The sequence below is a fragment of the Erinaceus europaeus genome, chromosome 20 (assembly GCF_950295315.1).
Source record: "Erinaceus europaeus chromosome 20, mEriEur2.1, whole genome shotgun sequence".
Lineage (NCBI taxonomy): Eukaryota > Metazoa > Chordata > Mammalia > Eulipotyphla > Erinaceidae > Erinaceus > Erinaceus europaeus.
The window spans coordinates 6,623,117-6,647,595 of record NC_080181.1 but is presented as its reverse complement, the minus strand read 5'-3'; the positions used below and the strand labels follow the sequence as shown (position 1 = coordinate 6,647,595).

General features: G+C 43.3%; 1 protein-coding gene across 1 annotated transcript in view; it reads left to right on the top strand.

Moving 5' to 3' along the window:
- The window catches only part of PDGFD (platelet derived growth factor D), a 178,171-nt gene that overhangs the window by 148,167 nt on the left and 5,525 nt on the right, over positions 1 to 24,479 (top strand). Inside the window, 2 exon segments of the mRNA XM_060179823.1 lie at positions 231 to 429; positions 13,606 to 13,820. Of these exon segments, the coding sequence (XP_060035806.1) occupies positions 231 to 429; positions 13,606 to 13,820 (414 nt within the window).

Sequence of the window (24,479 nt, the reverse complement as noted above, 5' to 3'; positions counted from 1 at the left end):
CATGCAGTGTTAATCCACGAGTTTACATAATGCATGTGGCATGCTTTGAAATAAGAATGAAGAAGACAGTGAGTGTCTGTCATGTACAAAGTGTAGCTGTTCTTCCTGGGGAGTATGACAGGATGATGGCAGAGTCCTTTGCGATGATGTTGGTGCATGGGATGCAGAGTTGCAGGGCGGAGGCTTTCCCTGTGCTTCTTCTGATGCACTGAGCTGCATGTCACTCTTAGGGGCTCTCCTATCACTCTCCATCAGTGACGGACCCCACACTCACTGCGGATGCTCTGGACAAGACAGTTGCACAGTTTGACACAGTGGAAGACCTGCTCAAGCACTTCAACCCAGAATCGTGGCAAGAAGATCTGGAGAACCTGTATTTGGATACCTCCCATTATCGAGGTAGATCCTACCATGAGCGGATGTCAAAAGGTAAGAAAATGAGACCTAGAGGTTCCTCTTCATAAGCAGAGGGAAGTATTAATGATGATGTAAGGAAGGGTTACAGGTGCTCTATATTTAATTCACTGAACTCAGGTGATTACTGCCAGTCCATTGTCATCTAGATGCTCTTTTTTTTCAACTGCCACCAGGGTTATTGCTGAGGCTTGGTGGCACTTCAAATCCACAACTCCCAGCAGCCATTTTCTCCCCCCCTTTTTTGTTCCTAATTTCTTTTATTAGATAGGATAGAGATAAATTGAGAGAGGAGGAGGAGATAGGGAAAGAGAAAGATAGACACCTACTTTACTGCTTCTGGAGTGGACTCCCTGCAGGTAGGGAGTGGGAACTTGAGCCCAGATCCTTGTGTTTGTTAATATATGCACTTAACTGGGTGCAACATCACTCAGCCCCTATCACAGATTTTTCACAGCATCTTCAAATGAAGTGCTCTGTTTGGCCTAAACTATTGTTTATGTAGGACCAAGAAAGACTTGATTTTCTCAGTGGTCTGAGGTTGTACCTAGAAAAACCTAAAATAATCTGGACCAATTTCTGACTTGGCTAGCATACAGGTGTGTGACACCATTTTAGTGCTCATGTCAACAGTCTTTCTCGTTCCTCTGTCTTGGGGGAAGTGGAAGACATCACAGCTCTAATGCAGGATCCATGGAGCTGTATGTACCATCCCTGGCATTTCCATGTGGTGCTGGGGCTTGAACCCAGGGCCTTAAACAAGTTAAGGTCTGCACCTCAGTAAGAGAAGTACTCATGTCTGTTTCTCCTTCTCTTTCTAAAAAAATAAACAATGAAGCTCACCATTAAAGCATACAATTTGTATACAAGAGGTCCTAGGCTCATATATGCCACAGTGATACTCTGGTCAAGAAAGAAAGGAGAAAAAAGAGAAAAAGAGGGAGGGGGGACGGAAAGGAAGGATGGAAGGAAAGAAGGAAGGATAATTTAATTTCGGGTCAAAGAGATAGCTTGCGGACCATAAAATTTGGAACCTGAAGCAATCATGTTAAGTGAGATAAGCCAGAAAGAGAAGGATGAATATGGGATGCTCTCACTCATAAACAGAATTTTAGAAATAAGAAAAAAAGGGAAATACAAAATAGAACTTGGACTGGGTTTGGTATATTGCACCAAAATAAAGGACCCGGGATAGGAGGTGAGTGGGCTCTCAGGTCCTGGTGCTATCAATAGTGGAAGAGGACCTAGGCTGGAGTCGAGTGTTTTGTAGGAAACTGAGGAGTTTTACACATGTACCAACAATTGCATTTACTATAAACCATCACCCACCCCCTCCCCCCCCAAAAAAAAACTAGCTAGGAAAATAAGATTACTCTTTCTAAATCTATATCACCTGGCATAATTTTTGACATATATTAGATGCTCATTTAATGCCAGTAACATATGAAGATATTAATTATTCAACATGCACATATTTCTGAAGTTTGCAGAAGCCCATCACATAGACTCCAGAAAATAACATTTAAAGAATGTTAAGGGAGTCAGGCTGTAGCACAGCGGGTTAAGCGCAGGTGGCGCAAAGCACAAGGACCGGCATAAGGATCCCGGTTCGAGCCCCGGCTCCCCACCTGCAGGGGAGTCGCTTCACAGACGGTGAAGCAGGTCTGCAGGTGTCTATCTTTCTCTCCCCCTCTCTGTCTTCCCCTCCTCTCTCCATTTCTTTCTGTCCTATCCAACAACGACAGCAACAATAATAACTATAATAATAAAACAACAAGGGCAACAAAAGGGAATAAATAAATAAAATAAATATTTAAAAAATGTTAAGAGAGGGGCCAGGTGGTGGCACACCTGGTTAAGAACATACATTACAGTGAGCAAGGACCCAGGTTCAAGCCCCTGGTCTGCACCTGCAGGGAGGAAGCTTCATAAGTGGTGAAGCAGTACTGCAGGTGTCTCTCTGTCTTTCCTGTCTACCTCTCCCTCCCCTCTCAATTTCTCTCTGTATCTAATAATAAATATTTTTATAATGGTTATGCAAAAAGACTCATCCCTAGAGCTCCAAATTCCCAGGTTCAGTCACCACACCATCATAAGCCAGAGCTGAGCAGTGCTCTTGTAAAAACAAATAAAGAAAATAAAAAATAAAAAAGTAAATCACTGGAAGTTGTCACAGTGAGTAGAGCCGAGGGCTTGTAAGCAGGATATGCCAAAGTGATGCTGTGGCTCTCAAAAATAAATAAATAGCTTTGAAAAGGAATGCCTTTTGTTCAGGAAATAACCTTGGAGGAGCATTCAAGGCCACATCAACTTTTTTCTGACAGAATAAAATCTCCCCAGTTGGCTTAGGCTGCAGTTCTTAATCTCCTGTTCAAAATGGCCCCGGGGCAATTTGTAGCCATAGCATTTCACTAAACTCTAGCAAGGCAATATTGTCTCTGTTCTGTGTAAATATACCATTTAATTTATCTAATTGTTTATCATGTAATTGTTTATAATTCCACTGGTCTGAACCACCTGCCTGTATCGCAAAAGCAAAGGAAGTCAACTTTAATATTCCAGCTGTTATTTTCAGCTTTTAGACTTTAAAAATACAAAGTCATGCTTTGTGTCCTGATGTTGAGGAAAGGGAGCAATGATTAACAAAGGGAAACAAAAAATAGCTTTTAGTATTGGAGGTCCATTTGGGGCCAACTAATAAGAAGCTTTCCAGAGTCCCTGAAAAGTCTCCTGCTCTCAGTGCAATGACTTCTTAATGGCGCTGAACAGGAACAAGCTATCACTGGTGAGTCTGTGCTGAGCGGCTACTCTTCTAGTTTTCCTAGACTGATCAAAATGGCCATTTTTCATAATACAAAGAAACAAGATTCTGAAAGGATGCTGGAATGTCAAAGTATACAAAAGATAGTGTTTTATAATGTCCAAAATAAAATGCAAACACACTAGATGAAGAACTTAGGTGATAAAGTAGAAACGATCAATATTAAAAGATTAATATATATTTTTTTTTATCATTTAAAGGCAGATTAGGTGATAGCAAGTTTTGAGTTCTCTTTACAATGAGAAAATAAGGGTACAGCACAAGTTTGGAGAGAATAAGAAAAAGGACCGCTAGCACTGCCACTACTGAAGCTGGAACTTCAGCACATAACGTGTACTTTTTAAAACATTCTTTAGTAATAGATAAGCTCAAGCTTGCCGTGAAGGTTTCTGGACTGAAGATAACGTAACTCATTAATATGTCCTATTTCCTCATTTTTTTTCCTATTGGAGAAAAAATGTAGCATGGGTAATTGAAATCTGTAGTTCAGAACCCAATTTCTAGCAGTAAATTCAGCCTCAGAGTGGCTCAGAAGTTTAAAAAACAATCCTGTTGTTTCAAGTTTAAATTGCATGTACTTCCTTCTGTATGCACTAAGACTCTTGTAAAACACAAACCTTTGAACCTAGGAACACTCAACGTTCAAATTCATAAGATGACACTCAAGACATTTAGCATCTTATAATTAAAAATGATGCACCTTAAGCTCTACTAGGCTAGATACTGATTGAGAAAATTTATGGAAAGTTGCAATGCTCAGTGAGATTCCTTCCTTTACTAGTCGTGGGGGAACTTGGATTCTCAGAGCAATGGTGTGTGCTTGTTGTCGGAATATCCATCACCTAAGATGGCAAGGTGGTTTTTTTGTTGTTGTTATTGTTTGTTTGTTTGGTAGCTTAAGTGTTGTGATTAAAGTGTAAGTATGTTGTGATTTTTCCCTATCAATGTATGCATATTTATGTTTAAAATATTCCTTCTTCAAAGAGTTGTTATTGTGTGATGCATATGTCACAATTGATATATACTCTTTTCTCAGGATTTTAATATTGAGAGGCACAAATAAAATATATATTATCATACAAAAAGAAAAAAGCACACACACAAGAACAACTATCTAGAAAATAGTATTACTGACCAAGAGACAACTTGAACACTGGGAAGCATGTCCAGTCAAGGCTGTGGAAGGAGCATGAGAAAGAGGAAGTGGGGTCTGACTTTATCCCCAGCAGAGTCAGTGTCAAGTAGATGGCTCCCCATATTTAGGAACTTTACAGGGAAAATCATGCGGATTTGTGAGGGGAAGGTGTATGTGCACAGTTGTACACGGTCATGAGTCACATGCACATAAGATGGTGAAGAAGCATCCTCAGGGAATGTTTTCAATACAGTAAGGAGAAAGGAGCTTGTAAGTCCAGATAAGCCTTTGCACAGCCTATGCTGACCAGCTCTGTTCAGTCTGGTGTCTGGAATCTTCCTTATCACAAAAGTCTTTGCAAAGCTCTGTTTCTGTCCAGTCAAAGTCTAAGGAACATACAGTGGTTGCTTCCAACGAGAGCTTGTCTCATTCTCCACATCCAGCCTTGGCCAGTGCCAACTTGTTTGCATCTTCAACTCTAGGGACTCCTCTTCAGTTTTGATAAGAGGGAAAGGGGACAGGGTTGCTCAACATTTTGATTCTTTGATTGCAATACTAAATGGATTCAGATGCTAGAGTTTACGATGCATGATTTCTGCAGGCTTTGAACAGTTAGATGATATAGCTGTGAAACACAAACCAAGCCATTTCTGAGGATTGAAGGCCAAGAGGATTTGTACTTGACATTGCTTTTTCTCTAAGATCTATAAAACTTGAACTTTTAATATGCAAGTCTTTTTTGTAGGTAAATATTTCTAGTTATGGGTTTAGAGCCACATGTTTTATTTGGTTCAGATTTCTCTTAGGTCAGAACACCTTTTTTTTAAATATTTATTCATTTCCTTTTGTTGCTCTTGTTGTTTTATTGTTGTAGTAACTATTAAAACTATTGTTGTAGTAACTATTGTTTTATTGTTGTAGTAACTATCATTGTTGGATAGGACAGAGAGAAATGGAGAGAGGAGGGAAAGACGGAGAGGGGGAGAGAAAGACAGACACCTGCAGATCTGCTTCACCACCTGTGAAGCGACTCCCCTGCAAGTGGGGAGCTGGGGACTCAAACCAGGATCCTTACACTGGTCCTTGCGCTTTGTGGCGCATGTGCTTAACCCGCAGCGCTACTGCCCAACTCCCAACAACTTGTTTTTTTTTTTTTTCCTTTTCCTCCTCCAGGGTTATTGCTGGGCTCGGTGCCTGCACCATGAATCCACCGCTCCTGGAGGCCATTTTTTCCCTCTTTTGTTGCCCTTGTTGTAGCTTCGTTGTGGCTATTATTATTGCCCTTGTTGACGCAATTCGTTGTTGGATAGGACAGAGAGAAATGGAGAGAGGAGGGGAAGACAGAGAGGAGGAGAGAAAGACAGACACCTGCAGACCTGCTTCACCGCCCGTGAAGCGACTCCCCTGCAGGTGGGGAGCCGGGGGCTCGAACCGGGATCCTTACGCCGGTCCCTGCGCTTTGCGCCACATGCGCTTAACCCACTGCGCCACCGCCCGACCCCCACAACTTTTTTTTTAAAAGGTAAAAAAAGATGTTTTTACCTATTATAAAAGAGAGGGAGAGAGAACCGGAGTACTACTTAGCTTTGCCATACAGTGGTGGTACAAGGAATTGAACCTGTGACCTTAGCACCTTTTGTTTTTTAATTTGTCATCCATTGCTTTTTTTTTTTTTTTGGTCATGAACCTGCATGCTAGTGAAGAAGATGTAGGTTTTACTCCTTCAATGGTCATTTAAAATGTGGGAAATAGTTTATTAAGACATGAGCACTTTTAGAAACAAGCTGAAGTCACCCCATGTTGAATGCTGCCAGCTTTGTCTAGCTGTGTATTTGGTATCTGAATAAGAACTTGCAAGAGGTGCTTTGGGGATAGAGCAGCAGTCGTGCACACACTTCTTGCACTGTGTGGAAGAAGTTCCACGTTTAGTCTTTGGCACCACCAACTGCCAGAGCAGAACAGTATTATAGCAAAAATGGGGGAAAAATGTCTTTCTTCTGCTGATGCTATGGAGGAAGCCCACCAGTCTCGAGTTATCTTTCTCTATAACTACCTCTCTGTGAACTAGACAAACACAGGTAGTGGGGACATGAAAGTAAAATGAGGGAGCTGGGCAGTGGTGCAGCAGGTTAAGTGCTGCACACAGACTGGCATGGATCCCGCTTCAAGCCCCCGGATCCTCACCTGAAGGGGTTTTGCTTCACAGGCGGTAAAGAAGGTCTGCGAGTGTCTTTCTCTCCCCTCCTCTGTCTTCCCCTCCTCTCTCAGTTTCTCTCTGTCCTATCCAACAACCACAAAAACAATAATAACAACAATGACAATAAACAATAAGGGCATAAAAAGGGAAACAATTTTAAAAAGAAAGTAAAATGAGTTTCTTTCTCTAATTTCTAATGTTGAGTGACAATCAGTGTCCTACAGTTACCTAGTATGCACCAAGAAAAACATTTTTAAAATTGTTCACCTTAATTTAGAGAGGATCAGGGAACAAGAAAGTGGGATGTTATAGTGGGACTAGAATGGATTTTGGAGCCAGGTAAAGCCAGATGAAATTCCATGTCAGTGCTAAAGAAAGGAAGGACGAGAGGGAGGAAGGAAGGAAGAAACAAAGAAAAAGGAAGGAAGAGAAGTGCCCTTGGAATTTTCACTTACAGATTCCAAACCTCTGTTTTCTGCACTGCACCATATCCCTAGTGACAACCACCTAGCAAAGCTGTAGCAGGAGGAATAGTAGCAGAATATACAGCACTTCCTAGACCCTCGGTAAACGCCACCTACTGTTCATTCTCAAAGCATGCAAATTCTGAATAGGACCAAGATATTTATATGGACTCCAATTTCTTCCTTAAAAATAAGTAAATAAATAAATAAATACTCTGAGATAACCGTCAGTAGTCTGGAGAGCCTCATCCAGAGTTTCCAAATGTTGTCAGAGTTCAGTATCTGTATAATCAGCACACTCATTAAAGTTTACAAAATAATTGCCAAGCACTAAACTCTTCTGTGACACTGTTTACCCAGAAACTTTGTGTACCGTTTTGCCTGTTGCATGTTTCCTTTTCAAGGTTTTTTTTAGCCTTTAGCCACTGTTTAATTTTTTGAGTTACTAGACTCCCCCCTCCCTCATCAGCCAGCTAGCATGAGTAACAACCATATTGTTGTTTACTGTGTGGTGTGTGTCTGCAAAATCACACACACAAGGTGTTCAAATACAGTCTCAGCACAGGGACAGACCCTGCCAGTTGTCTTCTGCTCTGGGAGCACACCGTCACTCTGAAAATCCAAGCTCCCCCACCACCAGTAAAGGAAGGAATCTCACTGAGCATTGCAACTTTCCATAAATTGTCTCAGTACAGTATCTAGCCTAGTAAGAGCTTAAGGTGAATCATTTTAAATTATAAATGCTAAACGCATCTGAGTGTCATCTTATGAATTTGAAACTTGAGTGACTTACTTTTCTTCTAGCACAGCTCACCCACATTTGTGGCTGTCATCACCCCCAGCAGCTTTCATCATCAAATGTCCTTCTCTTGGGACCAGGCAGGAGCACACCCAGTAGAGCACACATCACCAAGAGCATGAACCCTGGTTCAAGCCCCTGGCCTCCACCTGTAGTGGGGAAGCTTCGTGAGTGATGAAGCAGTGCTGCAGGTATCTCTCTTTCTCTTTTTCTCTCTGTGTCTATCAGAAAGAAAGAAAATGGCTGCTGGTAGCAGTGAATTCATTGTGTATGCAATCAAACCCCAGTGGCAAGATCCTTTTTTAATTTTGCCTCCACAGTTATTGCTGGGGCTCAGTGTCTGCACTATGAATCCACTGCTCCTGTCGTTTTTTCCAATTTTGTTGCCCTTGTTGTTATTGTTGCCATTGATATTAGATAAGACAGAGAGAAATGGAGAGAAGAGGGGAGACAAGGAGGGGGAGAGAAAGACACCTGCAGACCTACTTCACCGCTTGTGACCGGTCCTTGCGCTTTGCGCCATGTGCACTTAACCCACTGTGCTACCGCCCGACCCCCCCCTTTTTTTACACTTCTTACCTTGACTTCTGATTCAAAAATCAATTGATTAGAAATCCCATCTGGCAGTGGAAAACTCTCAGTGACTGCTGGTGTCTGGATGAATGAAAGTGCGTTCTCCACAGCAGTTCCTGTGGGTATAGATGGATGTGTTTGCCTCCTGTAGCTCTTGTGCCTGTGAGAGTGAGATACAAAGACAAACAAGCAAAGAGAGAAAAAGAACAGGACACCCCTCCACCATCCATGGAGTTCTCTCAGTTGTTCTTACATGGTGCCAGCCCTCAAAACCAGGGCCACACACAGACAAGGTAGACCAGTCAACCTGAGGAGCCACCACCACCACCACCACAGCTCCCAGTCTTCACTCACTTGATCGAAATGGGCATCTTGGTACGGATGCTGCTGTTACTCTCGTTTTACATGGTAACAAATCCTCTAGCCACAAAGGTCGAGCATTGCGACTTCCATCAGGAGGTGGCCTGGCAGTAAAGCACTGCAGAGCACAGGAGGCTCTGAGTTCCTTCCCCAGCACTGCAGAATAATAACTAAGTCAGTAAATGGACTAGGAGATGGCTTACCTGGTAGAAAGCATGCCATATCCATGCAAGAAGCCCTGGATTGGAACCCTGCACCGTGGACATCACTGGAGGGTGCTGCAGCCATGCTGGGGTGCCTTTCATTTCTCTGTTTCACACACACTTTTTTTTAAAAAAAACTAGAGCACTGCTCAGTTCTGGCATATGGTGATGTGGGGGGTTGAACCTGAGACTCTTGAGCCCCAGGCATGAGAGTCTCTTTGCAGAACCATTATGCTATGTACCCCTGCCCCCACACACTCTTTCTAGATGTAAAATGAAAAAAAAAAAAAAGTTGGAAGCCCAGGAGGTGGCTCAGCACCATTGCACATGCTCCAGACACTGAGTGTACGCTCCAGTGCTGCATAGGGATATTAACAATAAACAGGTAAAAATGTCAGCGAAAGAGAGGTTACAACATTTTGTACACCCCAGTGAAATAGAGAACATTAGGTGAACTTAATGGGCCTTGGAATTAAATTTGGAGCCTCTGCTCTGTCACGCTCACCGTGGGCCTGCAGCAGGCCTGGGGAGGCAGCCCTTTGTCCCACACCGTGCTGCTGGGCTTGCTGGCTCTGAAGCCTCACCTGGGAGCCTCTCACCTACCTGCCACAGCCCGCCAGGCCTTGGTTGCCACTCAGCCTCCTGTCTGGCTTCCTGCTCCGCTGCTCTTTCTAATCAGTCTTCCCTGACTAGAAACTCAATATCCCTTGCAGAAAGTCTGCAATCATGTTTTCAGGTTATTTGCATGCAGTCAGAAGGCCCTTTTAGCTCTTGTGCTAAATTGAGTGTCTCGGTGGTTTCAATCCCCTGATAAGCAGGCCACTCACACTGGGTCACCATTCTTAGTTCCATCAGTGAACTGAGGCGTGAAAGTGACAGCACTGTAAATCAGTGCTTGGTGAGCAGAAAAGGGGAGTCACCAGTGCTAGTCAGGGCAGTAGTCACAAAGTTGAAAGACTTGTTTTGAGGCCATGAAGGCACGGATGTTTCATCTGGTTTGTTTGGGATTTAGCTAAATTCCCATAGGAAAGGTTCTCTTGACTGCATTCTGGAAATAAAGTTGTGACTGTTCCCAGCCCTAGTCCCAGTACACCACCAGGCAAGAACAGCTGATATGATTGGGGGAGGGAACTATAGAATAACTGCTGCATCCTCCGTTCTGCTTGACAGGAGAGAGGCTTCGGGCAGAAGGGAGAAGGGCTTCCATTCCAGTTTCTCCACTCACGGTCTTCTTCTTTTTTTTTTTAATTTATTTTTTTTCCTTTTTGTTGCCCTTGCTGCTTTTTCATTGTTGTAGTAGTTATCGTTGTTGTTATTGATGTCATCATTAGACAGAACAGAGAGAAATGGAGAGAGGAGGGGAAGACAGAGAGGGGAAGAGAAAGACAGACACCTGCAGACCTGCTTCACCACCTGTGAAGCGACTCCCCTACAGGTGGGGAGCTGGGGGCTCGAACCGGGATCCTTACTCCGGTCTTTGTGCTTTGTGCCATGTGCGCTTAACCCACTGCGCTACCGCCCAACTCCCTAGTTAAACCACCTCAAGAGCCTGGGGACAAGAAGATATCCTATTTGCAAAGAGCCTAACAGACAGCTGAAGTGTGAGAAGCCCGTCTCCACACACATCTCCTACAGAGGGCCCACGGCTGGGCAGAACACGTAGCCATTATCACAAGCAGTGGAGTTGGCCCTCCGCTTCTGCCCTGTCCACAAACCCACACAGCCCAGCGTCACAATTTATCTCAAGGTGACACTTGTAATGGATGATTGCTGCACTTCTTAATCCATTTATGTAATCCTTCCTGCTTTGCTTGCAGTTATTTCCAGGGCTCTCACAGCAATAAAATGGTTCCTTTCTCAAGATAGGGTTCATTCAATTTAAATCTGGATTGATTATAGCTAAACTTTTGACATGTCTTTACTGAGGAAGAAAAAACACAGAAGTAAGTTATGCTCTGTAGTTATTGAGCCCCCACGGTGTTGCCCGGCTCAGCACAGAACAGTGAGAAGTAGCCCTGCCCTTGAGGATCTGCGTAGTGGCGCAAAGGAGAAGGCACTGATTGGGGCAGGGCTTCCTGCCTGCTGCCACGTCACTCCCTGTGCAAGGGTCAACTGGTTGTCTGGCCAGTCTTTTGTGACTTTGACTTTATGGGGTCCAGTGGACTCTTCACCCACCCCCTCTTGCTTTGTTTTCTTTCAGTTTCCCTGGATGGAAGAAATCCTGACAATGTCTTAGTTGTATCCCCACTGAACACTGGTCTTTGTCCATAAACAGCTTTGCTTTATGCTGAGGCATGCATTAGGGCGATCACCTGGGACCTGTGCAACCTTTGCCCTATATTTGTGGGATTTGACAAGGCCTGTGTCCTAGGAAGTGATGTGGAATCCTGCAAAGAACTTGCCCCTCCGCTCATTTCTGTGGGAAGTCAGCCCTGCCTGTGCTAACTGAGTGAGCTGAGGATCTGGCTACCAAATAGTTGGGTGCATAGTGAGGCTTAGAGGACTTCAATTAAAATGCTATTTAAGTACTATGATTATGCACGTTGAATTCAAGACAATATTTAGGGCTTTTATGAAGATTTTCTTTTTCTTTCTTCTTCTTCCTCTTCTTCTTCTTCTTCTTCTTCTTCTTCTTCTTCTCCTCCTTCTTCTTCTTCTTCCTCCTCCTCTTCTTCTTCTTCCTCTTCTTCTTCTTCTTCTTCTTCTTCTTCTTCTTCTTCTTCTTCTTCAACCAAAACAATGTTCAGCTCTGGTTTATGGTAATGCTGGGGACTAAACCTGAGCCCTTAATTGCTTCAAGTATGAGAGGTCTTGTTTTTTGGGTTTTGTTTGTTTATTTGTTTTATTTTTCATATGCATCATGCTATTGTCCCAGGCCAAGGTGATGTTCTTCATTCATATGAGTCCACTAACTATACTTGATAGGCATTTGCTTGCTTGGAATAATGGCTGAAAGATTGAAATATAAAAGAAAAGCACATGCTTAAAAAAACAGTTATTGGGAGTCAGGCGGTAGTACAGCAGGTTAAGCGCATGTGGCACAAAGTGCAAGGACCAGCAGAAGGATCCCAGTTCGAGCCCCCGGCTCCCCACCTGCAGGGGAGTCGCTTCACAGGCGGTAAAGCAGGTCTGCAGGTGCCTATCTTTCCCTCCCCCCTCTGTCTTCCCCTCCTCTCTCCATTTCTCAGTGTACTATCCAACAACAGCAGCATCAACAACAATAACTACAACAATAAAAAGGGCAACAAAAGGGAATAAATAAATATTAAAAACAGTTATTTTTTATGAGAGAGAATCACAGAAAAAAAGAAAAGGTCAGAGCACTATTCAGCTCTGGCTTCTCATAGTGCCTGGAATTAAACTTGGGGCGTCTGGGGCCCCAGAAATGCAAATTTGTACTTTAAGATATGATGTTATCTCCTTCCATATTCTTTTTTAAAAATACAGCTTCATAAAATGAATCAAAGCACTTGTGCATGTGCAATAACAATGAACGGCCTCTGGGCCCAATTTATTAATCCTTGAGAGAGAGAGATAAAGAGGGGAGACATCATAGCACTGCTCCACCATCCGTGAAGCATCCCTTGTGTTCTCCAGTGTGTATTTCTGTGTGGTGTCATGGATCAAGTCTGGCGCCTTGAACTAGGCAAGGCATACACTCCACCAAGTGAACTGTCTCCTGGCCTTGTTCACTCAATTTTTGACTGTTTAAAGAGAAAATAGAAAAAAAAATCTAAATGAATAAAGAGGTGTGCATATGAACAGCCATAATTGAATAATAGTGCTCTAGATAGATAAAGCTAAAGTATTTGTGTTTTCAGACATGAGGCAACCAATGTCCAGAGCTGGTAAGTAGCAGTCCGACTCAAAGGAGGCACAGCCGTGCTGTGAGGCCTGTAGATTCCCTGCACAGCCCAACACCTACTGCTGTGCTCTGCTGCCACCTAGGACCCAGCCCACAAAGCCCACTTTGTTTTGGTTGACCTTGGAGTAAAAAAATGAAACTATTTTCTGCTTCACATTTACTTGTAAAATTTCATTTTTAGATAAACACATTACAGTGATTGTCCATAGTGTTTACCTGATACAATTAAATTTCTGTTCAGGTAATGACTTAGTCAAGATCCCTTGAGAATCTAGAAACTTTTTTTTTTTCAGATAAGTGCAATTCAGTCTAAACTGCTGATTTTTTTTTCTTTTTCTTTCTTGAAGTATTTTTTTAGCATTGCAAAAATACCTGGAAATCTGAATCAAGATGTAGAAGGAACTACATTTTGCTTTTATTTATTTACTTATTATTTTTTTTTAGTTTTAGTTTTGCTGTTGTTTTTTTTGAAGGACACCTAGGACTAGAAAAGAAATCTGATTATCCACCTTTGGTATCCAGGGTAGTAGTGTATGAAAGCCCAGGGCAGATACAGATTCAATCCCATGGGTTAAGGTTGTCCTCCCAGAATCTCTCCCCCAGCTTATTGCCCACACATGTGTTGAGTGCCTTTGCTGAGTGATGTGTTTCCTTCTTACAACAAAATTCCTGCAGGATGGGCATGCAGCTATCTGACCCAGCTCTCTCCGTGTGTGTGTGTGTGTGTGTGTGTGTGTGTGTGTGTGTGTGTGTGTGTGTGTGTATTTCTTACAGTTGACCTGGACAGGCTCAATGATGATGTCAAGAGGTACAGTTGCACACCCAGAAACTACTCGGTCAACTTAAGAGAAGAGCTGAAGCTGACCAACGTGGTCTTCTTCCCCCGCTGCCTCCTTGTGCAGCGCTGTGGAGGGAACTGTGGCTGTGGCACTGCCAGCTGGAAGTCCTGCACCTGCAACTCAGGGAAGACTGTCAAGAAATACCACGAGGTATGTTGTTCCCTGAGGACTTTGCTGTGATGCTGCCTTTAGCCCTTCTCTAATGTCATCTGTTGTTGCAATAGCAGAGAGTTGCTCAGGCTGTTCCCTGCACAAGAGAGCCTTACAGGAAGGGAGATGGTCAGGAGCTGAAATTATACTTGTGCTGAATTTGCCAGACTAAGTGCCCTTGGGAGTGGCTACGATCTTGAAGCAGGAGCTCCATTTTTCTCATTCCTGTAATGCATATGGGGGTCACAATTGCCTTGTGATGAAATGAATGATGCAGCAACTTTAGGGTTCATCGTGCAGAATTGGGATGGCTTTCTGCTGTGGCCTATGACTGTCTTGCCCAATATCAGTTGCTTTTAAAAAGTGACAAGCAGTCCTAGAGGTAGGCAGAGCAAAGAACTTGCATATGTGAAGTCCTGAGTTCAGTCACTGCACCACACAGCCCAAAAGGATGCTCTGATTCCCTCCGTCATTAATAAATAAATCTGTTAAAAGTGTGAAATGTCTATAACACTACTATTAAAACATTTTTACTAAAAAATAAATCAATGGAGCTTTTATTTTTTAAAGAAAATGCTGGGGATCGGGTAGTGGTGCAGCAGGGTAAGCACACATGGCGCAGAGCACAAGGACCACTGCAGAGTGCAAGGATAATCAAAAACAAACAAGAAAGAAAGAAAATGCTAAGAGCCAGACATTCATCAAGCCATTAAAAAATTAACCAAAGTCAGAAAACACGAATTGTCAGAAAATATACAGTGTTGAGACCTTTGCAGTCTCTAGATAATTTTTTTTCCACAGAAATACATTTTTTCCCCCCTAATGAAACTGAATGCTACCTGGAGATCAGTTCTCAAATCATGCAAAAAAAAAAAAAAAAAAGCAACAATAACAAGACAAAGATTTAAGAGGAAGGAGAATTTTAAAAGAACGCCCCCTTCCTGTGAATAATTGGAAGCACACATGTTTACTGCGTGCTAGAGCCACGTCTGATCATGGTTCACTCAGCATCTTCTTAGTGGTGCTGTATGGGGCGAGGAGGGGAGGACCCTGTTTTCCCTCTCTCTTTTAGATGAGTGCATTGAGGCCTGAAAGACTCAGTGCGTGGCCAGATAGACACAGTTCATAAACCACAGAGCTGGGACTCAAACTCTAGTTCCAAAGTCTGTTCTTATCACTCATAACACTGTGCTCTCTCATTTGAAATGCCTAGCACTCTGCTGAGCATCAGAGGAGGCTGAGAGGAGGTGAGCTGCTTTTGACATTGCCAGCAGCTTCCTAACTCCATGACCTTGGGAGCACAAATGAGCCATAAAAGCTGAGTGACTCTTTTGTCACATGGGTAAAATGGGGCCAGGGGTGAGGGCAGTACCCCCACACTGAGGACATTGGTGGGGAACCAGGTGGGTGAGCTCATGTCTTAGGGAGATGTGAAAATGCAGCTCTGAAACAATAGCAGTCTTGTAAAACAAGAGTTTCTCAATATAAAGCAGTTTTAAAAAGGGAACAGCAACAAAAAAAGGTAATATTTTAAAAAAGAGAAAATTATACCAGACTTTTACAGGGTAGCTCTGGGAATCAAATAAAATGTTATGCCAGAGAGACAGCATAATGGTTATGCAAAACACTATCATGTCTGAGGCTCTGAGGTCCCAGGTTCAGTCCTTGCCACCAATATAAGTCAGAAATAAGCATCTTAGTGTGTGCTCTGTGTGGTGTGTGTGTGTGTAGTATGACAAGCAGTTCGTAAGACATGATAAAGCGTACAGAAATATGTTTAAAAATATGAACTTGCTCTCCAGAGGAGTTAGACCAATTTACATTCCCACCAGCAAGACGAAATATACAGTAGAAGTTGGATTGGGTTGGTATATTACACCAAAGCAAAGGACTCTGGGAAGGAGGGCAGGGAGAAGGGTGGGGGCATGGGGGGCTTTCAGGTCCTGGTACATGATGATGGGAAAGGGCCTAAGAGGAGGTGAGAGTGTTTCTCAGATACCTGTCATAGCAAGATAGGAAACTGCCCATGTGCCAACAACAGCACTGTAAACCATTAGCATCCATATACATAATAAAAACACTGAGCCAATAAAAAGATAAATTAAAACAAGAGGACTGAAGAATAAAGTATAAAGCAAATGTTATTTTTAGGGAACTATAGAGTTGCTTTTTAAATGATATTCAGTGCCTTTTTGAAAAAAAACTGTATAGTACATATTTCATATGAGATGGAGTTGAGAGAGAGAGATGGCAGAGTACCACTCTGGTACATGAAGCCTGAGGGGCCTGGAATCCTGAGCTCTTCCAATTGAAAAATCTCCCCAGGCACTTGGGTTACTTTTTAATCAGTACTCACCAAAATGAAATGAGAGTTTTCCTTGAATATAACCTCCTAAAGCTTGGAGCACTTTCTTTAAAACATGAAACAGTAAATCAAGAACAATGAGCTAGAAGGGAAAGTCTGGAATAAATGAAACTAGGTGTATCATAACATGGTATTTTCAACGTGGGCAATGTAGGAAATCAGAAGTCACAATGCCCATGTCTCTCTGAGAGTGAAGAAGCCTTGCTTGCTCTAGACCTCTGCTGAGGTGATGGAGAGAGATCTTGCTATTAGCATGACCTGGGCGTCATGCATATAATCCAGGTGTAAGCCCCAGCACTACATTCGACTACTGTGGCAATGGAGGAGGCTCCTGTACTGTGATGTTTCTCTCTGTCTCTCTATCAGAATGAAATCAGTGTCCCTGAGTGGTGACGTCATGTATGTATGAAGCCCCAGTTCTGAAAGAAAAAAAAATCAACTTTTGCAGTATATATTTTATTAATCATAAGAATTTCTTACTTCACTGCTTTCAAAGGGGGGAAAAAGTTATTTTATCCAGAGAATGCTATCATCTGTATTTATTGTGTTTTATTTTTCTATGACCTGGTGAACTATAGATCAGATGTTGTCTTTGTGTTTAAAACCTGAGTTTTGTAATACTGAGTCATACCCTAGGGCTACTTCAGAATGCAATCTTGTGGTAGCTGGTAGAAAAAAAGTAGTAATAACAAGATCTGGCACAACTATGGAAGCATTATTCAAGTCAGATCTTGAAACTATTTGTAGAGTGCTTGATTTTCACCTTCACTCTGATAGGAGTTACAGCCTGATTTTTTTTTCTAAGTTGCTATTGTGGAAATGGAAACGCTATACATGTACCCAGAGGACCTTCATCTCACAGACGGGTGACTCTGAACAACTCAAGGATCCTTCTCTTAGATTCCTTCTTGTTTCATGCACAATAGATGTTACCTGCACATTTCTATTCACTGTTCATCTAGAGGAGAGGCCCTTGATCTCTGTTCAGTCACATGAGCTCATCTAAAACGTTGGCAGCTTTTTGAAACTGCTGTCTAAAGCATCTCTTTGAAACATGTGTCATAATATTTTTGCTGCTAGGAGTCTGCAGAGGTGTATACACAATCACTCTGTCTAGACAAAGGGACAAAGCAGCATCCATCACTCAGTCAGCAGCTGCAGCCCTGGAGCACACAGGCCTGTCAGATTTCTCAAGGCCCCCAGCATGTCCTTCCAAGGCACATCCGGGGTCAGCCTGAGTACCTTATGCAAGAGAAAAATACTCAGTCTCTTGAGGAAAAAACCCCTTGTGCTGTCTTCTTAATTCTGTGTGGGTTAGTTTTGTGTTCTGACCCCAGAGAAATGAGAAACTAGTTTTACCAGGTTCTGGTTGTAACAAATGAGGTATGGGATGAGGTTTTTTGTTGTTTTTGCTACATCTAGTGTCTGGGAAATAGTTTAGCTAGTAGAGTTAAGTGCAAGGCTTGCATGTGTAAGGGTTTGGTTTGATTCCTGATCATTAGTGTTATGATATCTATCTATCTATCTTTCCTTCCCTCCCCCCTCCTCTGACTCAGAAATGTTCTCATATGGTTTAGAAAACTTAATCTTTGGGGAGGAGGAAAGAAGGCATGAGCATCAATAAGGGGTTTGTTAGAACTCCTAACAGAAGCTTGCAAGCGTGTCTCTCCACCAACATTTCCATGTGCCAGGGAAACCACTGCCTTTGCTCTTTTCACTGACTTGCTATCTCCGTAGGCCTATAAACATCGCTCACTATGTAAGGCCACGTGGCATTGCTTATATCCTGTTCTCAAACCTTTCCTAATATCCTGATAGGGTATTTTTGTCTTTTTATTTCTTTCTTTCTCTGTCTCTCTCTCTCTCTCTCTCTCTCTCTCTCTCTTTTTTGCCTCCAGGGTTATCACTGGAGCTCAGTGCTTGCATTACAAATCCACTGGTCCCGTAGGCCATTTTTCCCATTTTTGTTGCCCTTGTTGTTATTGTTATTGTTGTTATTGCTTTTGTTGTTATTGGATAGGACAGAGAGAAATGGAGAGAGGAGGGGAAGACAGAGGGGAAGAGAAAGATAGATACCTGCAGACCTGCTTCATCACTTGTGAAGTGAGCCCCTGCAGAAGGAGATCCGGGGACTTGAACTGGGATCCTTACACAGGTCCTTGTGCTTCCCGCCACATGTGAACTGGGATCCTAATGTTGGTCCTTGCACTTCCTGCCATGTGCGCTTAAACCCCTACTCTACCTCCCAGCCCCTGTATTTTTGCCTTTTAACCCAGGACCAAGCATTCTGTGCCCCTGGAAATATACTGAATATGAAGATAGTGGTGTTTAAAAAGGGAAGTCTCCAGAAAATAGAGCATCGTGAGGTCTGGGCAGCGGCGCTTCCAGTTAAGCACACGGGTCACTGTGTACAAGTACCCGGCATTGCAGCCTCAGCTCCCCACCTGCAGGGGAGACGCTTCAAGAGTATTGAATGAAGTGGGTCTGCAGGTGTCTTTCCCTCTTCCTCACTATCTTCTCTCCCACTCTCAATTTCTCTCCTTCCTATCAACAAAATAGAAATAAAAAGGCGGGGGAAGGCCAAGGCTTCTGGGAGCAGTAGATTCACATTGTGAGTATGGAACCCCAGTGATGATCCTGATGGCAGCTAACACAACATAGTGCGTTGAAGTTAGTGGCTGCTGTTATTTCAGTTTACATTTCCCTTGACAATACATAATGATGGGAAAGGTTATTCCCTAGAAACTTGCTAAAGTTGTCCTGATGCTTTCCATCATTTGCTCCTATAACTGTATATTCAGTCAACATCCCGCCTATTTCAGAAACAACAAAGAAGGGAGAACATTGGCTCTGTCTTTCCTTCCACACACAGTTTTGTCTATAGGCTGATATGGCCCAGTCCACTAGAGAATTCTGCAGTGTAGGACGTTCTCCCTCATGCTGCCCAGTGTGGTGCTACTAACAGCACATTAAGGGGGGGGGGGTGCTAGGCGATAGCACAGCGGGTTAAGTGGCACAAAGCACAAGAAACAGCGTAAGGATCCCAGTTTGAGCCCCCAGCTCCCCACCTGCAAGGGAGGTCGATTCACAGGTGGTAAAGCAGGTCTGCAGGTGTCTACCTTTCTCTCCCCCTCTCTGCATTTCCCTCCTCTTGATTTCTCTCTGTCCTATCCAACAACAATAGCTATAACAACAATAATAATAATTACAGCCACAACAAGGGCAACAAAATGGGAAAAATATCCTCCAGGAGTACTGGATTCATAGTGCTGGCGCTGAGCACCAGTGATAACCCTGGAGGCCAAAAAGAAAAATAATACTAATAATAAATGTGTGTGTGTGTGTGTGTGTGTGTGTGTGTGTGTGTTTGTGTGTGTTTCAGGCGGTAGTGCACTGGGTTAAGCACACATAGTGAGAAGCACAAGGATCAGGGATCACGCCTCCAGCTCCCCACCTGGGGGGGGAGAATTGGGGGGGATGGGAGGAATCACTTTGCAAGCAGTTATCTGCAGGTGTCTATCCTTCTCTCCTCATCTCTGTCTTCTTCTCTCTCAACTTCTCTCTGTCCTACTCAACAACAATAGCAGCAGCAACAATAACAGCAGCAACCACAGTGGAAAACAGAAGCAGTGGATTGATTCTTAGTGCAAGCACCCAGCCCCACAAATAACCCTAGAGGCAAAAAAAAATCTTGTATTGTTTGAAAAGAGACAGAGAAAGAGAAGGGGAAGATACAGAGTAGGAGAGAAAGAGAGACACCTGCAACACTGCTTCACCGTCATGAAGCTTTCCTACTGCAGATTGGAGCTGGCGCCTTGAACCTTTAATAAGAAGTACTTTTTTAGGACTGGCAAGGTAGCACTGGAATAGTGTGCCTGCTTCACCATGCGTGCGTCATAGGTTTGAGTCTAGTCCCCGCCACACTAGAGGAAATTTTGCGCTATACTGTTCTTCCTTCTATACCTTTGTCTCGTCTCGATCTGAAAAAGTCAGTCCAGAGCTGTGTGAAACCCTGTCAACTTGATTTTTTAAATATTTATTTATTTTCCTTTTTTTTTTACCCTTGTTGTTTTATATTGTTGTTGTGGTTATTGTTGTTATTGATGTCATCGTTGTTGGATAGGACAGAAATAAATGGAGAGAGGAGGGGAAGTCAGAGGTCAGAGGAGGAGAGAAAGATAGACACCTGCAGACCTGCTTCACTGACTGTGAAGCGACTCCCCTGCAGGTGGGGAGCTGGGGGCTTGAACCAGGATCCTTACGCTGGTCCCTGCGCTTTGAGTCACCTGCACTTAACCTGCTGCGCTACTGCCCGACTCCCTTGCTTTTGTTTGTTTGTTTAAGAAGTAATAAAATGTTGAGCTTTCAGGACCAAAAAGGGTGGAGTTTGTGGTAGGTGCTTCATAGGTAGGAGGCTCCAGGTTCACGTGTACACACACATATTAGTATTTTAGGTTTTTTTTGTTTTGTTTTTATTTTGGGATAGGACAGAGAGAAATTGAGAGAGGAGGGGAGGAGATAGACACCTGCATCCCTGCTTCACCACTCATGAAGCTTCCCCCCTGCAGGTGTGGGCAGAGGGGACTGGAACTTGGATTCTTGCGCACTGTAATGCGAATGCTTAACCAGGTGAGCCACCGCCTGGCCCAGTATTTTTAGGTGTTTTTTTTTTAATTCATTTTAAACAGCTGGTCATTGGACCAAATTTAGCCATAATGACAAATTGAAGCCAAGGAGACAGTCATTTTTTTTTCCAAAAATTTCTATTCTCTGACAAAGTGAGTACCATTTTAGGTTATAAATAACTATAACAAAAGTTCAGAAATTTCTCATTGTATGCTTCTCCTAGAAATAGCATTTCTGTAGTCTGCACACAGTCTCATGGTTTCTCTCCCTTCCTCCCTCTTTGGGTGAGACTCAAACAGCTGTCTCATAGGCCCTTCCACTGTTTTCTTCTGAGACGGGGCACTAGGGTCAGAAAAGGGACAATGTGAATTCTGCTTCTAGCACTATCACGTGGGAAGGGCCCTGAAAACCTTCTAGGTTTCCTCAAATGAAATCCCACTGTCACCTACATTTCAGTGTCCCCAAACCCACCTAAACTTACCTGATTCACTAGTTTTCATACTCTTTCCTGGACCTAAATCTTATCTTATTGAAACTGTATAAGGAATATGGCCAAATTGAGGTGTTAAGTGCAAGTGAATAAAAGGTCTGATCTGCATGTGTTAGTACTTGGAGACTGCTTATTAAAAAAAAAAAATCTAATTAACTCCTTGATAGTAACACCTGTGCTACTTACCTAAGGGGAGACTGGGCAAAGGGGAACATCTGAAGGCTGTAAAACATGGAACAGATGTGCTAGAATTTGCCAAGAGTCTCCTTAGGGCCTGGCAGTCATAGTTCTGACTCTCTTACAGGCCTGATGACTCACTTACTGCAAAAGTGGGCCCCTAACGACAGCAGCAGCAAGAACAACAAAGATGCAGGCACTGAGCCCCAGCAATAACCCTGGAGGCAAAAAACATATCTATATTTACCTATTTCATTCTGTAAAGTAGAACTACAGCTAGTAAGCCCTGTGTGCTGACAAGCTACACTTCTAGGGGGCCAGGTGGAGGTGCACCTAGTTAAGCACACATATTACTAAATGTAACTATTCCCACAAGGGTCCCGGTTGGAGCCCCTGGCGCCCCACCTGTAGGGGAGATGCTTCGCAGGCAGCAAAGCAGGTCTGCAGGTGTCTTTCTTTCTCCCTATCTCTCCCTCCCCTCTCCCTTCCTCTCTGTTCTATCCAATAAAAATGGGGATGGCCCCCAGGAGCAGTAGATTTGTAGTGTGGCACAGAGCCCCAGTGATAACCCTGAAGGCAAATAATAATAATAACCACCTACTTTTTTTGCCTCCAGGGTTATTGCTGGGGCTCGGCGCCTGCACTACGAATCCACTGCTCCTGGAGGCTATTTTTTCCCTTTGGTTGCCCTTGTTGTTTAACATTGTTGTTGTTATTATTATTGTCGTTATTGCTATCATTGTCATTGAATAGGACAGAGAGAAATGGAGAGAGGAAGGGAAGAAAGAGATGGGGAGGAGAAAGATAGACCTGCAGACCTGCTTCACTGCCTGTGAAGCGACCCCCTGCAGGTGGGGAGCCTGGGGCTGGAACCGAGATCCTTATGCTGGTGTTGGAGCTTCTCACCATTGGGAGAAGCACATTGCTTAACCCATTGTGCTATCGCCAGGCCCCCATAGCCTACTTTTCTACAAGAAGGTAATGCCCCCATATGTCAAGATGTAGTTTCAAAATTCATGAGACTGTTAGGACCCTCCCTGTGACTCCAGTAATTGGTCTCCTTCGAACCTAGTTGCCTGGGAACTGTCCTTTTCAAATTTTTTCATAAAGTATGTAAGCATGAGAAGTTAAAATGGAAGGAAAGTAGGAATTTTTTCTTTTTCCTAAGAAGCTGTATTAAGTGCTGATTTACCAATTGGGTAGAATCTTAATAAATTCTTAATGTGGTTTGAAACAACACATTTGTCCTGAAATACAGACCTGTGTTTCTATGCCAGCCATTAATTTGGAAACTGTTACAAGGCCATAACAACCTTCTTTATATTCACCAATAAACAGGAGCCCAACTCAGCAGATAGCTTTCTGCCTGGTATTGTTTTATTCGTGTAACAGCTTTATGCAGTGATTCATTCAGTGGTTCATTGGCAACAAGGCGGGTCACTGTAGTTAAATATATTTTGTGATATGCTAATTTGAAAACTGAGCGCCTTTGATTTTGTGTAGTGGTATGAGAGCCATCATCTGGCTCAGTTATTTTCCATTTAGTAAAAGTCAACTTGGCTGGACTCGGTGTGGTTTTCCAAGTGGTGAAGACAAGTCAAGATTTCTGTTTTCACCCATAGGTGATATGCAGCTGTTGGCAGCTCCTCGGTGAGTTTTTATTTCAGTGTTGTGTGTGCTTGCAGCTGTGAATAATAGCTCAGAAAATAGGAGGGGTGTGTGTGTGAGTGTGTGTGTGTGTGTGTGTGTGTGTGTGTGTGTTAGCCCTTCAGTGGCTGTAATTAATTCAGTGGTTCCTTCTTTTTAAAGGTGACCAGATAACCCCCAGCCGGGCAGTTTGCTTTCTCGAATAAAGGCTTTTCATTTTTCTTTTAACTTTCTGTGCTCCTTCGAATCAGCTTTGCTTTCTTGTGCCTTTCAATGTTGTGTACCTGAACCCAAGACTATTACATGGTCTGAAAGCTTTGAACATCAGTGCTGTGATCAGCAGTAAAGCAGTCCAATTTCCACGTTGTTCAAACAGTGCTTTCCTGTCTTGTCTGGGAAAGTGTCTGCCAATTCATTTTTTCTCTCCTTATCAGTAGAACACATATATACTGTGCTTAATATGAAACACGGCGAAAATCCCTAGACAGTCAAGAGACCAGTGAGAAACTCTGTGCAGGCTGTGCTCTCATCCCAAAGCACACAGCTTTGTTTGCCATCAAATGAGAAAGCAAGCCATCAGAGCACAGGCTTTAGAGGTGCCTGTCATTGCAGCTCATTAGACTTTGATCACAGTCTTCTTTACTCAGAGAATGTTTTTCATAGGCTCAACTTCTTAAGAATAAATTTTCTTACCTGCATCTGCCAAGTTCCAAGTCTGGTTTGCATGCAGACAGTTTCCGACAAGAGCAGCAAAAGAGAGGTCACTGGCAAAGCTGTAGGAGCCGAGCCCCCAGCCCTTCCAAGGCACTCTGACCACATATAGCATGGGAGAGCTTCCATATCTGTCCCAGGCAGGGCTATTTGATATATTAATGAACCATTGTGTTTATTTTATTTTATGGGAAAGCAAAGCAATCTATGTTATTTTCTATTGACCAAATAGGAAAGACTATGAGGGCAGGGGAAGGCAGATATCTTGGCCATGCTACTCTTCAGACATTTTTTTGTTTTTTTTCATCATGAGAGTATTAAACATGGTCCAAAGCTGGGGAAAATAATATTAGTAATTATGCAAGAACCGTATATGCCTGAGAGTCTGTAATTCTAGGTTCAACCCCCAGCACCACCTTGAGATAGAACTAAATAGTGCTCTGGTAGAAAGGGGGGAAAAAGGGAGTCGGGCGGCAGTGCAGCGGGTTAAGTGCACGTGGCGCAAAGAGGACCAGCAGAAGGAACCCAGTTTGAGCCCCTGGCTCCCCACCAGCACGGGAATCACTTCACAGGTGGCAGGCGGTGAAGCAGGTCTGCAGGTGTTTATCTTTCTCTCCCCCCTTTGTCTTCCCCTCCTCTCTCC